The 18,264-nt window shown below is 36.6% G+C and overlaps 1 protein-coding gene and 1 pseudogene across 2 annotated transcripts in view; one reads left to right on the top strand and one right to left on the bottom strand.

The window, feature by feature from the left end:
- The window catches only part of slkb (STE20-like kinase b), a 26,535-nt gene extending 24,381 nt beyond the window's left edge, over positions 1 to 2,154 (top strand). For both annotated transcript variants that reach the window (XM_016470228.1, XM_016470218.1), the window contains exons 16-18: positions 906 to 1,031; positions 1,105 to 1,218; positions 1,493 to 2,154. In XM_016470228.1, coding sequence (XP_016325714.1) covers positions 906 to 1,031; positions 1,105 to 1,218; positions 1,493 to 1,639 — 387 coding nt within the window. In that variant the 3' untranslated portion in view covers positions 1,640 to 2,154. The remainder of the gene's footprint in view (positions 1 to 905; positions 1,032 to 1,104; positions 1,219 to 1,492) is intronic.
- A 1,546-nt stretch (positions 2,155 to 3,700) lies between these two features.
- Positions 3,701 to 17,708, bottom strand: LOC107676153 (collagen alpha-1(XVII) chain-like; annotated as a pseudogene).
- Positions 17,709 to 18,264: the final 556 nt, after the last annotated feature.

Genomic DNA, 18,264 nt, shown 5'->3' with positions numbered 1-18,264 from the left:
AACTCACTTCATAACGTCAGTCGAGTGTTTGAAATAAATCCTTCTGTGAGATGATGTGGCTTCTTACATAGAATAAGACATGCAACATATTTCATAGTATTTAAGCAGTGATAAAGGCATTGCATTATAAATATACTTTATTTTAATGAAAATTATAATAAGAACTCAAATAAACCGTATATTGCCGTAGTCATGTGTTTATTAGTCACGTTGAATCAATGAAAGCAGTTGAATCTTCTGTTTATTCAGCTGCAGCGATAGGCATTTTCCGGGTTTCTTCTGCGAGGTGTATTTGGAGTTTCAGCGCGAGAGCGCCCTCTGGCCTTTGGATGGAGATTTACTGCTGATCACAGAACCGTGCTTCACTGAAAGATACGCATGACAATCGCAGCTTTTGTCGAATGGCAATCTGGATTCCATTTCGATTTATCGTGCAGCCCTAAGCTCTACCGTACATGAACATGAAAAGTGAATTGTTGTTTCTGCAGAATTCTGCACTGTTTTTAACATTTTAATTGGCCAGTTTAATTTTTTATGCTGTAAGGGAAATAAACATGCTTAATTAAATACCCAATATTGGCTGATATATATGCAGCCAATGGGTACCGATTAATTAAAATTTGTAATATTGCCATAGTATGTTATCGGATGCTGTTAGAGATTTTAATTAATTGGTATCCGTAGATATTGGATCTATATCAGTCAATATTGCAAAATGTGCTGATAGCACTTTTATATATCCAGTATTGCTGGTTACCAATTGAAATATCTAATATTGGGCCATAATATTATATATAGTGCATCCCTAAATATTTTAAACGTATTGCACAGATTATTTTCTTCTTGTAGTCGGTATGTTTTTGTTTGTGTAGTAAATATTTTATATTTGTTTGGCCAATGAACAGTTTGCAGCACAGGAGGAGAAGAGACAAAAGAACGAGCGTCACCATCAACACCAGAAACATGAGACTCAGATGAGAGACCTGCAGATGCAGTGCGACGCCAATGTCGGAGAACTACAGCAGCTGCAGGTACACGCATAGCAGAGAAACCGCACATTGTTTTTATAAAAGCAAAAGTGATAGAGTCTTCTGTGTGTTTTAGAATGAGAAGTGCCATCTGTTGATCGAGCATGAGACTCAGAAGCTGAAGGAGCTGGATGAGGAGCACAGCGCAGAGCTCAAGGACTGGAGAGAGAAACTCAGACCCCGCAAGAAGGTACCACTTACTGTTATTAACACCTTTAACAGTTCTGAATGGTTGAATTATTATAAATTTTGTTTTCTTGGTAAACACCCTATTACAAAACTTTCACACACAGAATGAATCTATAATGATGGACTATGAAAAGATTTTATGTAATGCTTCATCCACACCACTAGGTGTCAGTCCAACAAAACATAACTGAGTGCACCTTTACTATTCAACATTTCAATCATGTTAAGAAGGTTTAATTAGTGCATTTACTAAAAACATAATCCTCTGCGTGCAGGCCCTTGAGGAAGAGTTCGCGCGTAAGCTACAGGAACAGGAAATGTTCTTCAAAATGAGTGGGGAGTCTGCATGCCTTAACCCCTCCACCCAGAGCCGGATCTCAAAGTTCTACCCCGTCCCGAGTGTCCACTCCACCGGGTTTTAACACACACGTTCACACTAAAAGCACAGAGATGCTAAACTGCATTGGGACTGAACCTCAGCTGCCTTGTTCCCTCTGATCGCTGATGTCAGGCAGAACGAAGGAGGGACTTCGTTGTTCCAGTAATATACAGAGAAGTTTTTGCTTTTGTTTTTTTAATTTAAGCTTTAAAAGTGAATTTTCAGTGTGGTTTCCCTAAACATTTCAGCAATGGTTTATGAAAGATAATGTGATTCTATATGCCACTAAATTGATTTTTTTTTTTTTTTTTTTTTTTTTGAATCAGTGGTCTCAGTGTCTTAATGTTGTGGTTTACTGTGATATTTTTAGGATTATATCTGCGTACATGGAATGACTGTTCAACTTCAGACTAATTTGCTTGCACTAAACTAAGCGAATGATTTAACTAAATCTAAATCAGAATCAAAAATCTGAATGGTAATAAAATGTTCTAAAATCTAATGAAGTTTAAAGGCACATTATTTAGAGCAGTGGTTCCCAACCCTGGTCCTGGAGGCACCCCAACACTGCACATTTTGCAAAACGTGCAGTGATGGGGTGCCTCCAGGACCAGGGTTGGGAACCACTGATTTAGAGGTAAATACCTTATCATTAAGGATTTCTCGGATATTTAAATATATTTGACTGTCTGTTATCTCGCATCACTTTTTTGAGCTTTGTTTATCATAATATGGATCTATAGGATTTATAGTAGCAGCAATATTCATTTCTTTGAGATGTTTTAGCACAGGGGTGCCCAAACTCGGTCCTGGAGGGCCGGTGTCCTACAGAGTTTAGCTCCAACCCTAATTAAACACACCTGAAGCAGCTAATCAAGGTCTTACTAGGAATACTAGAAGCTTCCTGGCAGGTGTGTTGAGGCAAGTTGGAGCTAAACTCTGCAGGACACCGGCCCTCCAGGACTAAGTTTGGGCAGCCCTGTTTTAGCATATCACACTGTATGCAAATATCCTGACGTCACTGTGGTTTAAAGTGCATTTGCGCTTGCACTGCTATGCAGTGTGATCATATAGCCGAATTAAGTCATCTCAATTTATATCTGTGAACTTCAACGCAAGAGAGCTCACTCTCTTCATATTGTCCATACTACTTATTCTCCAAAAAAACAAACAAATGGTTTTACGATTACATGCGTTTTAGTTCACCCAGACATCTCTACAATACATTAGTGTACTTTTCAGTAAAATTGTCTAGAGGATGAGGTGCCCTGTAAACCGATGTACTTTAATCAGTCAGGTGTTCTTTTATTCTTGTATATTGTAGCACATTTTTGTAGTAATAGTTTTCTTTTCATCTGAACTGTCAACATACAGTTCAAAATGTTTCCTGCATTTACATTTGTGCCGTAGTCTGTAAAAACTGAACAAAACAACATTTAAAATGTGGAAAAAGACCGAAATGTCAAAACACACAGTTCTTGTCATTACGATCTCCTGCAGGTAGTCGCACACTCAGTGTATTCATGATGCCTGTTTGCATTTTGACTGAGTTTGTCTTGATTTTTTTTTTTTTTAAAGCTTTTTCAACTTAAAGCTAGCAGTTGTATGTACTGTGTTTGTGTCTAAGATTAAATCATTGTGATTATAGGAAGCTGCTGTAATTAAAACATTTGTGGTGAATAGTTCAGTCATCTGGGTCTCTCTATTCAAGTGTCTCTGTTTATGAACATTACTGTAAGCATCTTGTAAGCCACAACTTTAAAAAAAAAAAAAAAAATCAATCTTTATTCTCAATTTAAAAGTCAAGCCACTTTTGAGTGTAATGAAAGCATTTTAACAGCACAAATGACAAAAAGCAGAATATAAAGCACATCCCCAGATTGTTAAATCCCATTCTGCATTCATACAAAAAAAACAAAACATTCGCAAAAATGTTTTTTCTTAAAACTGGCATCATAAAGGTGAATTTGATCATGTAATGCTTGTTAATTCAATGTGAATATATTTAGCTTTTTGTAATAAATTGATCTAAAGTAAGAAAAACAGAACAGAAAAGACTAAATATGTACATGTCATTTTTAAAGCATTAGCTGCTTTAGGCACACTAGCTAAATGCACTGCTCCTCCTCCTCCTGCGAGTGACATATGAAGCCTCACCTGTAGAGAAAAAAGGCTTGTTTTGACAGTATCATGAAAAAAACGTTATGGTCATTCATGTATCTTGTAAACTGATACATACCCTTCTCTCCCTTTTGTCCTCTCATTCCTGGGTTGCCTGGGAAGCCTGGCTGACCTTGGAATCCTCTGTCACCTGCATGGATTGTAGAAAAACATGAAACAAGGTAGAGGAGATTTGAACGGTTATGCTGTTGCTGATGTTTATACGGACAAAAAGTATGATGAAATTCAGATATAGCTTGTAATGTAAATCAGTGAGAACTTTATAACAGACTACTTCTATTTCATAAAATGCATAAAAATATCAGTCGTCACTCTATATCCCTTAATTATGTATCTATTATTTTAAATGCTTCGTTTTACGATCAAAGCTCTGTAGTTTAAAAAGTTATTGTGAGGGATCAAAACGTAATATAATGATGATTGACAGATTAAAAATAAACTTTCGTCAAAAGACTAATGTATCATATTTTATCAATTTTAACGGTTTTTCTAAAAAAATTAAAAAAAAACCTAAGTTGCTTCAGTCCGGCAAGTGCTCATCTTGAAATATTACTAATAATATAAAAGTTATTCTTACATGTACTTAATAAAAATAAGATAAAATACATGTGAACCACAATCTGAAGGGGGAACATTTTTACAATTATACTAAAAGGCATTTTACTTACTAAAAAAGTATAAAAATTTAGATTTTTATGTAATTTGTATGGATTTGTCTCTTTGTAAACAGGACTGTTAAGTCATGACATGTCATTTCCTAGTATCTTCACACAGATACTAAAGGTAACTAGGCTTTGCTGACCCTGACATGAACATCATATGGGCGTGTGATTTGTACCTTTCTGTCCTGGTGGTCCAGGATATCCCGGCTCCCCTTTCTGCCCTGGTACACCTGGTGGTCCAATCATATGGTTTTCTGTAGAAACAGTCAATTGTAATTAAAACCATGCATCGTAAATATGTAAGATTTTTTTTATTTTTTTTTAACAAGTTCCATCTTGCCTCTGATGTAGTCCATGATCGCTGTCATATTGGAGGAAGAAAATTCTAGACTGATTTCTGGAGGTCAAGGGAGTCCAGGGAATCCATCATGTCCACGGGGTCCAAGGGGTCCAGGGGGTCCAGGGAATCCTGCTGGACCTCGTGGACCTGGAATCCCTGTCAAACCATCTTGGCCTTGTAACAGGCCATGAGCTGTGGAAAAATGCAAACATACAAGACTCAACAAAGAATTCCTACATCTGTTTCTGCCCATATTTTGTTCTTTTCGAGGCTGTTTAAATGACTGCCACATGTAGCATAACTTACACTTAATGTAATCGGAAACCTGTTTAGCGATAACTGCGTAATCCAAATTCTCATCAGAGCTCAGGTGCCCTGCAAAAGTCAAGTCACATTTATTTATACAGCGCTTTATACAATACACATCTTTTCAAAGCAGCTTCACAGTATTAAACAGGAAAATAACAGAATCAATCATGCAAACGTCATATGAGACTAATTCAAATTATGCTTTTTAAGCAGCTCTAAAAAGTCAATACTAGTGTCTTTATTCAGCTCGGGTCACTGTTATATCAGTTCAATTGAATAAGTATGTACAGTTACAAAACAAGTTGAATTCAGTTATAAGCAGCTCTACAGGAAACAATGGTGTCGTTATCCAGGGAAGTCAGTTTAATACTGATTCAGTTCAGTAACAGTGTCGATGTTGCAAAATACATCAATTATGAAATGAAACAGCTCTAAAGCAGCTCTACAGAAGACTGTAATGTAATTATTCAGCTCAATTAATCTCATCTGATAAACAAGCCACCAATGAGCGAGACTTGAGATGAAATACAGTTAGCAAAACACTCTTCTTACTATTGATATACTCCTGAGGCTTTGCGCGGATTTGCTGTTGGTTTTCGTTAGCAGCGTAAGACACTAGTTCTCCGGCACTTCCTAGTGCTCCTTGAGGTCCTGGGGGACCGGGAGGTCCTGGCAGACCTCTGAAACCAGAATCTTAAACAACATAGTACATACAAAAGGGATATCAAAAATCATTTTAATATAAGCTGTTCCTATATAAAATTAGCCTAGTAGCATCAGTGGTTACCAGATGTGTTTTTTTGCAATGGCCAATTCTTAATTACATTTGGTCCCCCACATCCTGAATGTTTCAGTCTTGCTGTTAACAAACTTTAAATCTTAACAGTTTCATATAGACCACTGTTTTTCTGGCACAAATCAGCACATTAGAATGATTTCTGCAGGATCATGTAACACCGAAGACTGGAGTAATGATACAGAAAATTCAGCTTTGCATCACAGGATATTACTGTATTTTACTGTTTTTTTTTTACCAAATAAATGCATACTTGGTAAGCATAAAATACTTCTTTCAAAACCATTAAAAAATTATATCGACCCAGGTCCTACCGTTCATCAATCTTAGCACTCGTCCAGCAACTTCCTGAGTGTTAAAGCCATATCCACCTGGCACACCTGGGGGTCCTGGGGGCCCTGGAGGACCAATCAGGTACTGCCTCACCTCATCTCCTAGATATTACCAAAGAATGTGTGGATGCACCAAAATGTTTCATAAAGCACTTTAGTCGAAAGTTACATTTGTTTATAAAATGCCAAAATAAATTTGAAAACAAAAAAGAAAGCTCTTAAGCACACATTTCACACTCACTTCGAAGGTATTCAATAACACGGTTAGCCAGAGAATCTTCAGAGCCTGATACGGGAGGTCCTGCTGGTCCAGGTGGGCCTGGAGGTCCGGTCAGGTATTCTCTGATGGGTTCACCTACAGAGAACATGAAATATTACAGCTTATTTACCCATTTATCTCTATAACCAGTTAAAGGTGTCTTTTCAAGTAGCACCAAATGGAACTAAAACTTCTAAAAGATGCTTGTCCACTCAACATTCACACAAAAAAAAATGATTTCTGCAGGATCATGTAACACCGAAGACTGGAGTAATGATGCAGAAAATTCAGCTTTGCATCACAGGATATTACTGTATTTTACTGTTTTTTTTTACCAAATAAATGCATACTTGGTAAGCATAAAATACTTCTTTCAAAACCATTAAAAAATTATATCGACCCAGGTCCTACCGTTCATCAATCTTAGCACTCGTCCAGCAACTTCCTGAGTGTTAAAGCCATATCCACCTGGCACACCTGGGGGTCCTGGGGGCCCTGGAGGACCAATCAGGTACTGCCTCACCTCATCTCCTAGATATTACCAAAGAATGTGTGGATGCACCAAAATGTTTCATAAAGCACTTTAGTCGAAAGTTACATTTGTTTATAAAATGCCAAAATAAATTTGAAAACAAAAAAGAAAGCTCTTAAGCACACATTTCACACTCACTTCGAAGGTATTCAATAACACGGTTAGCCAGAGAATCTTCAGAGCCTGATACGGGAGGTCCTGCTGGTCCAGGTGGGCCTGGAGGTCCGGTCAGGTATTCTCTGATGGGTTCACCTACAGAGAACATGAAATATTACAGCTTATTTACCCATTTATCTCTATAACCAGTTAAAGGTGTCTTTTCAAGTAGCACCAAATGGAACTAAAACTTCTAAAAGATGCTTGTCCACTCAACATTCACACAAAAAAAAGAGTTTTAGTGCTTGTTCAAATGACTTGGTTAAAATGAGCATGAGCAACATTTTCTATGTAACTTATTTCCATTATGTTCAGTCCACTTAAATTTGTAAAAATAAAAATTAAAAATTCTCATTCTCAAAAATTTTTGTTGACATAACTAACTGAACAGTGGATGTGTAGCTCCCAGCATGCTTTGCATGGGATCGCATTAATATTGCTTTTAATATTAATATTGTATGGACCTGGGGGACCCCCGCCCCAGGTCCATACAACAAGACTAAATCAAGTTCAATTAAACAAATAACATTTTGTTGAACACACTTAACATTATTTGTTTAACTGAACATGTTTTAGTCCTGTTGTGTGGGCCTGAATTAATTGCATGGAAAAGTTTTCCTTCATTTAAGTTCACTGAACAAGCTATTTTTTGAGTGTTTGCTGCCCCAATGCTAGCATGTTGTGGACAGCTGCTATGCAGTTCTTAAAGGGATAGTGAAAATTTAAAATTCTGAACTGTCCCTTTAAGGTGTACTGTATGGTTTTAGGGGAATTGCTAGGGTGCATAAAAGTGCTTCATTTCCTTTTAAACATACTTCTGAGGTAGTCTGAAACCTGTTGAACAACATCTGGTGAGCCACCACCCGATGAACTGGGTGCTCCAGGAGGCCCTGGGGGTCCAGGTAGACCTGGTGGTCCTGGAGCGCTTCTGGATCCTCCACCTTATAGAAACGATGAATTGAAACTCTATCTTTCACTAAAGAAATGGTATATGGTTCATGTCACTGCAGATATTGGATCAATAGACCTGTTTGCCTACCATATGAATATCCTGGAATGCCAGGGGCCCCTGGGACTCCAGCATCACCTTTGTTTAAATATTAAAAAGTTGTAATTAAAATGTTTGTGCACAGATGTAGAAACACTAACTCCATTTACAATTGTAAGTGTTTTACTGTAACTGGAGGTTTGTTTGTTTGTTTTTTTAAAAACAGATATAGTTTTTTTCCATTATACCTTTTGGACCTTCTGGTCCCATGGGACCCATTGGTCCTTGAGGTCCCTGTGGTCCTGGTGGACCCTCAGGACCTTGCTCTCCACGTGGTCCTGTTGACCCTGGCTGTCCTGGAATACCTGGATTCAGGGTAAAATAATGTAAACTTTCCAGTCAGTTACTGCAAAACAGTGTAGAATATATATATATATATATATTTTATTTTATTTTTATTTTATTTTTTTTTATTATATGAATTTGAATCACTAACCGATTCCAGGTTCTCCAGGTAGTCCAGGCTGGCCTTGAGTAAAGAAAGATCAAAGAGAAGTTTGCATGTAATCCAAAAATGTCAGAATTATATTATATACTGTATGTGTGATAGAATGTGACGGTCTTACCAGGGAAACCTTGAGGGCCAATATCACCTGATCAGAAGACATTAAATATTAAAATTCACAGGCTCCACATGTCTCCAGGAAAAAAAATTTAAAATTATGTGTTTTGGATCTACCTTGCGATCCCTTTGGTCCAATAGGTCCAGGAGGCCCAGGTGGTCCAGCAAAGAAGGTTTCTGATCGATCGCAATAACCACAGTCAGATCACTTTCATACCATAATTTAAGATCTCAAATGCTAATACAGTACGTACAGTAAATTAAAGTATACCTGAAGTGGGTACAAAGCTTCCCGGTTCACTTTTTCACCAGGAGGACCAGGTTGACCAATACCTGTGGAAAAAAACAAAATAAAAAATGAATACCATAACAATACAGAAATGCCATTTGGAGATGAAGTCAGACTGAACTAAATTCAAGAACTATGTACCTGGTTTTCCATCATTCCCAGGCGGTCCGGGTGGTCCTGCTGGACCAGGTGGGCCAGGAGGACCAGGCTCAGAAGCAGCTTTCTCTGTTCAATTTAGATTAAAAGTGAATTAATGATATAAAAGCAATTATAATATACATTTGTGAACACACTCACTCCCTGCACTCTCAGAGACTCCAGGCTTCCCATCTTCTCCTTTGTCTCCTTTATCTCCCTCTGAACCTATAGAGATTCAAATGTCAGGAAACTAAAACTTTCTGATTTCAGTCTTTTTGTTTTATAGAAAAAAAATCCTTTTACCAGGTGAACCAGGAAGACCAGCAGGACCAATAGGACCTGAGGTTTAAAAGAAAAAGAAAAGGTTAGCAATATTAGCCTGAACATACTGTAGTTTAACCAATTCTTTTCATTTCATATTAAATGCATTTGAGATAATCCATGATGAACTTCATGACACCTGATAGTCCAGGTGGTCCCGAAGGACCTGGAGCTCCAGGAGGTCCAGGGGGTCCAGGTACACCCACAGTGTTAGTATTAGCGTCTGCAAGGAGTGACCAGAAATAAGAAATAATGATGAATGTTGTCACCATCAAATGAGCCAGATTAACTAAAAAACTAATTATCATTTGTGTTCCCTCACCTGCAGAAATGACTCTTCCGGGCTCACCGGGCTCACCTAAAGAGACAACATCATGTATAATGTGGTAAGACAAAGTGTATTTATATATATATATATAATAAAATAAAATAAAATAAAATAAAATAAAATAAAATAAAATAAAATAAAATAAAATAAAATAAAATAAAATAATTAAAGTCAACCTGTCAGTGTCTGCCGTTTCACAAAAAAAGCTAGATATGTTTTGTTTCATATGCAGCTGAGAACAAATGAAATCAAACCTGGTGGTCCTTGGAGTCCTGGTGTACCTGTGCAGAAAAACACTTTCTTTACATGGTTTGCATTATTAACAATTATGTTTAAAAAGCATGAAAAGCACAAATGATCTTTTTATTCAAGGTGTGAATTCTTAGCTGTGAGTTCTTTTCATTTATACCTGGTATTCCTGCATCTCCAGGAGGCCCTGAGGGTCCCCGAGCTCCAGGCAACCCAATTGGACCTTGATCCCCTTGAATTTAAATGAAGGAGAAATTTACAGAATGAACGCTTAAAAAGAAAGACACAGACTAATATTTTCCCAAGGCTTAGTTTTAAAATGACCTCGAATTCCTTTAACACCATCTGGCCCAGGAGCACCTTTGGAAAATAAAATATGATATGATATATTATACATATGATACAGCACATACAGTCCTTTTTTAAATCCATATGTGTTAAAAAATTTTATACAATACCATCCAAAAGTTTGGAGTAGGTACGATTTTTTTTAATGTTTTTTTTTTTTAATCAAAAATACAAATCATTATAAATATTGAAAACAGTTGTGCTGCTTAATATTTTTGTGGAAACACTGATAGATTTTTTCAGCATTTATTTGAAATAGACATCTTTTGTAACGTTTAATGCATCCTTGCTGCATAGAAGTATTAACTTTAACTTATTTGAAAGGTAGTGCATATTTCTTATAAAATTCAAAAGAGGTTATATCTGCATTGATTCTACATGTGATACAGGCTTTCTTTTACTCAGGTTTTATTTCTGTGATGAAACCTACCTGCTGATCCTTTAAGACCTTTCTCACCAGGAGGCCCTGATGATCCGACCTGACCTGGCTCACCTGGCAAAAAATATTATATTTTGTGATGTTGAAAATAAATGCCACAATGACTTCATACAGCAATAAGTGCCGATTAATATATATATATATATATATATATATATATAGTTGTAAGTAAGATAACTCACCAGTGGCACCATGTGGTACTCTCTCTCCCTGATCGCCTTATTCAGTAATAAAGACAATGTAATCGTAATCATCAGCATAAAAACATGAAAAACAGCTTTACTGCAATACCCTATGTATCTCTGGCTTCTACTGACCTTTGACCCCAGGTGGCCCAGCAGGTCCTTTGTCACCTAAAATATAAAAAATGATGAAAAAACAAGTTCACATGAAATTCTCAAAAGGGAAAATGTTAATAAAATTTACATTTACCCTTGGATCCAGGATCACCAGAATCTCCACGGAAGCCTTGGGGTCCAGGAGCTCCTTGAAGACCTGGTATGCCTTGTGCACCTGCATCACCTGCAGCGACAAAACACGTTTACCCCCAAATTTAGGTCCATCTTAAAAAAACGTACGTCCTGTATGTATCTATTTGTCTGCTACCAGAATAATTTTACATACTGTACTGATGTTCTTCTGCTTGTTTTTCTCTTTGTCTCTGAGCAGATGGTCTTACCTTTGGGTCCCACAGGGCCTGGTGGTCCTGCTAGCCCAGGTGCACCAACATCGCCGGATGAACCTGAGGAGCAAACACAGAGCAATTAGCAAGCCACTTTTTAATGTTATTAAAGGGCTTCTGTATAAACATTTATAACAAAACAGTAGCAATAATCATGAAAATGGTATCACCTTTCTCTCCTTTCTCTCCAAATCCTGGGGGTCCCGGTTCTCCTCTGGGACCTGCTGGCCCCTCTCGACCCCTCGGCCCAGGTAAACCATCATTTCCTGATTCACCTGTGAATAATACACACAAGCAGATGTTTTAGACCTGAATCATCTTTGTCACATGTCAGCATCACAAAATCTGTCTTCAACTGTAATGGAAACAATCAACAGGTAGAAGTTCAGTGTCTCTGCCTCATACCTCACTTCCTTTGGGTCCCCGAGGACCTTCCTGTCCAGGGTGACCAATGAGACCAGGAGGACCTAAAAAGATGCCATTCATTAATTCAGTTTATTAATTTAGGCTTTTCTTATAAGTACATATCAAATCTATATTCTTTATTCATATATTTAGGTATGTGTACAGTATACAGTCAGTGTAAAGGATTGTTATGTTTTGTGATATAAAAAAAGAATTACCTGGAATTCCAGGAAACCCTGTATCACCTGTAAAATTATTTGTAATATTATTGTAACATTTTCATGATATTTCTTAATATATCTGATATATTTGTGATATAACTGATACATGTGTGATATTGCTGTGATATTTGTGATGTGTGGTACTATTGTGATGTGGCATTATTGTGATATATTTCTGATATTATGATATTGTTGTGATAATGTGCAATTATTGTGAAATATTTATGATATTATGTGACAGTTGTGTGATAATGTGAAATTGTGGTATTTGTGATATAATTGTGATACATTTGTAATATATTTATAACTAATACATTTGTGATATTGCTGTGATATTGTGATATATTTGTGATGCTGTTGTGATGATGTGATATTATTGTGATAGATTTGTGATATAATTGTGATATAATTATGTGACACTTGTAACGTGTGACATTGTCACAATATAATTGTAAAACATTTGTGACTATGATATATTTGTGATACATTTGTTATATAACTAATACATTTGTGATATTGCTGTGATATTGTGATATATTTGTGGTGTTATGTGATGCTGTTGTGAATGTGAGACATTATTGTGACATATTTGTCATACTTGTGATTTTATGTGACACTATTGTGATAATGTGTGACATTGTGATATTTGTGATAAGTCTAATACATTTATGATATTACAATTTATTTGTGGTATATTTGTGATCCATTTGTGATATTGTAATATCTTTGTGATATTATGTGATACTGTTGCACTAATGAGTGACATTGTGATATCATTGTGATACATTTGTGATATAACTAATACATTTGTGATATTGCTGTGATATTGTGATATATTTGTGGTGTTATGTGATGCTGTTGTGAATGTGAGACATTATTGTGACATATTTGTCATACTTGTGATTTTATGTGACACTATTGTGATAATGTGTGACATTGTGATATTTGTGATAAGTCTAATACATTTATGATATTACAATTTATTTGTGGTATATTTGTGATCCATTTGTGATATTGTAATATCTTTGTGATATTATGTGATACTGTTGCACTAATGAGTGACATTGTGATATCATTGTGATACATTTGTGATATAACTGATACATTTGTGATATTGCTGTGATATTGTGATATATTTGTGATGCTGTTGTGATGCAACATGATTGTGATAGATTTGTGATATAATTGATACATTTTTTATATGTGACACTGTTGTGATAATGTGTGACATTGTGATATTTGTGATATAATTCTAATACATTTATATTATAATATATTTCTGATATCACTGTGATACATTTGTGATACTGTAATATATTTGTGATATTATGTGATACTGTTGCAATATTATGCATGTTTGTTTATGAATCTCACATAATTTTGAATCTGACAGCTCGGTGTGATATTTTTATGAATACCTTTCACTCCAGGAGGTCCTTGGTCACCTAGAATGACATGAGTATGAGTAAAATGTATGTATGAGTAAAAATGCATTCACTCATTTTCACTCAGTATTTCTCCAGGTTTATCTATTGTTCTGTAAGTGTTACCTTTAGGCCCAGGCTCTCCTCTCTCACCCTTAAGTGAAGTTGCCAGTGAAGCTATAATGAAATCATAAAAATGTATAAATGTTTAGATAACTCTATCATATGTTTAGCAGGAATAAATGGTAAACACCTCTGACGGTGTCTGACTGAAGTTCGGATCTGAGGATCTGTTGGATGGTCCTCTGCAGAACCACAGGGTCTTGTGTAGCAGATGCTGAACCCAGGTTTATAGTGTTATCGGCACGGACGCCAGGGATGCGCTCAGCGTATGAAGACTCCAGTGGATCAATGGCGTTCACAGCCGAGGAGGCGGACAAACGACTGGTTCGAGCAGAGACTGCGCTTTCCCCACCATCAATAGCGTCCACACGAGCCTTCAGCTTCCGGACCTCCTCACCTAGACAGAGAAATTTTCATTTTGAAAGTACAAGCTATATCAGTTGGTCTAAAATAATATCATGAGACATAATGTACCCAGTGCGATGAGCCCACAGAGGAGTCCCAGTAGAAGGAGAAGACCTAAAATCAGTGCCAGAAGCCACTTCCACCACGAGCAGCAGGAACAGAATCCTAGTCCTGCACTGTCAGACTCATCTTTACGGATCTCTGTTGTAACGTTAGAATATGAGACTATGAACAAAAACCAGATCCAACAGGCCATCATTGCTGAATGAACTGATGTGTATGACCGTTTCTGTAATATTTGCATTTCTTTAGGACATTCACCTGCGTAGGTTGCCTTGTCTTTCGTTGAGGCTCTGGAAGCTGAAAGCACATAAATTATGGTTTTATTGCATGTCATCTAAGGGAAGATTTTATTATTAATTAGATAATATACAGTAAGTGACTTTATCTGAATGTACCAGTCATTGTGGATTCAGTTGTGCTGGAGATCATCTTTTTCTCCCTCTTGAGTGAATCTTCAGAATCTGTTATATAAGAACTTACTGTCACAAATACATTTCTACAAAAAAAATTTAAGTGATATTAAAAAAAAAACAATATGTAATATAAACATCATACACTAATCATAACGTACTCATTTTGATTTTAACAATTATTGTTCAAACATTTGGGGTGGGTAAGATCTTTTAATGTGTTTAATGAAGTCTTGCTTACAAAGGCTGTATTTATTTGATTTTAAAAATACAGTAATATTATTATTACAATTTAAAATAAGTCTTCAGTATCACATGATCCTTCAGAGTACAATGTTGTCTGATTTGCTGCTCAAGACACAATATTATCAGGATATTTTTGTGGAAACCACTTTTTCAGAATTCTTTCATGAATAGATATTTTAAAAGAGCAGTATTCACAATAGAAAAACAATAATATAAATGTAACAATATATGTGACAATATAAATGTTTTTACTGTAACTTTTGATCGATTTAATAGGTTCTTGCTGAAGTAAAGTATTAATTTCTTTTAAAAACTTTTCCAAATGTAGTATATACAGTATTTAACTGTTTTACCCAGTTCAACTGGAACAACTAGATTTTTAACTAATTAAATTACTATTTCAACTGTACATTAAGCTACAAAAATAAATAAATAAAATTAAAAATATGGCGTAAAATATCTAGTCTCTGCTCTCTACCTGCTCCAGCACTGGTGGTGGAAGTGATGAACAGTTTGCCAGTGTTTTTGGACATGATCAGTCGCTCAGTCTCTTTCTTAGCGGCTACATTTTCTTTTCCATTCCCAATAAACTTGCCATCTTTCACAAACACATCATCAGCGGTGATAGGGCTGCTGGGAACAGCTGTGAATGTGACACAAATAAGAACACATTTTCATTTGGTAATATTGCAATGTTTTAATCTTACACATTTTTAAGTCAAATTATTTTTACTAGTAACAGTGGTGGCCAATCCAGCGCTGCCAACATTCTTCAGTGCCCCATACACTGGAAGTACAAACAGACATAGTGAATCTCTTACTGTGGTTATTTGCATGCACTGCATCAGTTTGTTCAAGTTTTTATATAGAGACAAGGTTGAGTTTACCTTGGCCAGCACTGATTCCATTAACCATGAGAGCACCACCAGATGTTGACAGGTTATTATGCATCCCATATACTGAGAAAAACAGAAACACAGAGGGCGGCATCAGCATAAGACCAGTTAACATGGAACATACTGCTAACGTTCTCTCAAAGTTATGAACAAAGGTTCTTCCAGTAACGTTAATAGAGCGCTTGTTCAAAATTGTCTGGTAATAACATTCTCAAAACACAAAAATGTTGTTAATACATCGTTCATGGAACGTGTTCTGAAATATTTAAGTTGAACATTTGTCTATTTTTTTCAGAGAACACTCAAAAGGGGAAGTCATGGCCTAATGGTTAGAGAGTTGGACTCGTAACCCAAGGTTGTGGGTTCGAGTCTCATACCGGCAGGGATTGTAGGTGGGGGGAGTGAATATATAGCGCTCTCTCCCACCTTCAATACCATGACTGAGGTGCCCTTCAGCAAGGCACCGAACCCCCAAGTGCTCCCCGGGTGCCACAGCAAAAAAATGGCTGCCCACTGCTCCGGGTGTGTGTGTGTGTTCACTGCTGTGTGTGTGCACTTTGGATGGGTTAAATGCAGATCACTAACCCCTAGTATGGGTCACCATACTTGGCCACATGTCACTTCACTTAAAAGTAACGTTCCAACAATTTAAAAACGAACGTTCCCTTATTGTTTGTTTTTTAAATTTCATTTCAACACATTTTTACACTTTCAGAGAACATTCAGAAATAGCATTTTCTTAATGGGAACATTGGGAAGGTACTTTATCAGTTTTATGAGGCTTTGGGCATTTTAAGATTTAACCAGAGCTCAAAACTGGAGTCTTGTTAATCAAAATTTGGTATAGTGCAGTGCGAATGTACAGACCTGCACTACTGAGGGCAGATGAGCTGAGGGTCAGATTATTCTGCATGCCACCTAAAACAAAACAACATATGATCAGTTACACTCTCTCACTCTCACATGTATCTTTTTAGTATGTTAATCCTTTCGAAATACAGGCACACAAACACATTGTCTCTGTGTAACCTGTGGGTGATGATGGTTGTTGCAGTGTGGTGTAACTGAGATTGTTATGTTCATAGTTTCTGCTTATAGTGTACATACACTTATTACATAATCCATATGTATAGTATGTTCATAGTATACCTATCTGTATATCATGCTGGTAGTATTTAAAAATCTGTAAATTATGTCCATAGTACTGCCTTTTCTGTATATTTATTGTACATTTGTAACATATTGTAGACACTGTATATCCTGTACTTACTGCTTATTGCACTTCTGGTTAGATGCTAACTGCATTTCGTTGCCTTGTACCTTACATGTGCAATGACAATAAAGTTGAATCTAATCTAATCTAATGTCTTCATTTCAGAAATGTCCTCTATATCTAATATATAGCCGGTTAATGCTGGATGATTTCTGGACTCACAGGATATGACATAGCTTTTGGCAGCACCTCCTTCAGCACTGCTCTGGGAGATGATTTTCTTCTCCACCAGAACAGCTCCTCCAGAGCCTGAGCTGTTCACTATGGAGGTCAGTACCTGTTGGCTGCTCACGGAGCTGCTCTTGCCCTCTAGTGGGGAGACACCAAGTAACATTCAGCAGGGAAGGAGATTGCACAGTTTTTCAAATTAGAGAACAACACTAATAGTTTTTAATGAAGTGTAGTTAGTTATTTCAGAAAGGACATTTAAACCTACTTGGGGGTAGAGATGTCAGTCTTGTGGTCGTTACAGTTTCTGTGTGTTTCTGGATTTCTGTTTTTTTTTTTTTTATCATTCAGGTTAAGGGACAAATTATATGCACAAGTTCCAGTTTTACTAGTTGTGCTAAATTAATTAATTAGTTCTTATTTAATTATTTTTACACACTCACCTTTTCCAGATCCTCCAGATCCCCCCTCTACTTTCACAATCTTGGTTGTGGTTAGCTTGTCCATTCCATCTTAACTACTGTAAACCAAAGTGACTCTTATCAATAAAATAAGACACCCGATTTTTATTCATATATTTAATTTTAGCTTTGCTTTTCATATGCTGTGAAATATATCTTATATATATAAGATATATATCATCTTCAAATGCTCACTCATATCTGTGTGGAGACGTGCTGATATCGCGTTTGGTCTCGTTCTGTATCGCGTATCTTGTCAGTGTCTGCGCTTGCTTGGCCATTTGTTGTGGAAAAAATAAGGAAAGTGTGTTCAAGCGCCAGCAGAAAACAGTGTAAAGAAATAGTCTTTGAGAGAAGCCATCTTTATCAGCGGAGGTTAAAAGCAGCTCATAAGTGTATTTACTTGTCTCATTAGTGTTTAGTGCAGTTGTCATTGCTAGGAAATGCTTGTTTTGTTTACTGTGTGGAGACGTGCTGATATCGAGTTTGGTCTCGTTCTGTATCGCGTATCTTGTCAGTGTCTGCGCTTGCTTGGCCATTTGTTGTGGAAAAAAATAAGGAAAGTGTGTTCAAGCGCCAGCAGAAAACAGTGTAAAGAAATA

Source organism: Sinocyclocheilus anshuiensis, unplaced genomic scaffold, assembly GCF_001515605.1.
Source record: "Sinocyclocheilus anshuiensis isolate Anshui unplaced genomic scaffold, SAMN03320099.WGS_v1.1 scaffold469, whole genome shotgun sequence".
NCBI lineage: Eukaryota > Metazoa > Chordata > Actinopteri > Cypriniformes > Cyprinidae > Sinocyclocheilus > Sinocyclocheilus anshuiensis.
This window is presented reverse-complemented; position numbering and strand designations above follow the sequence as displayed.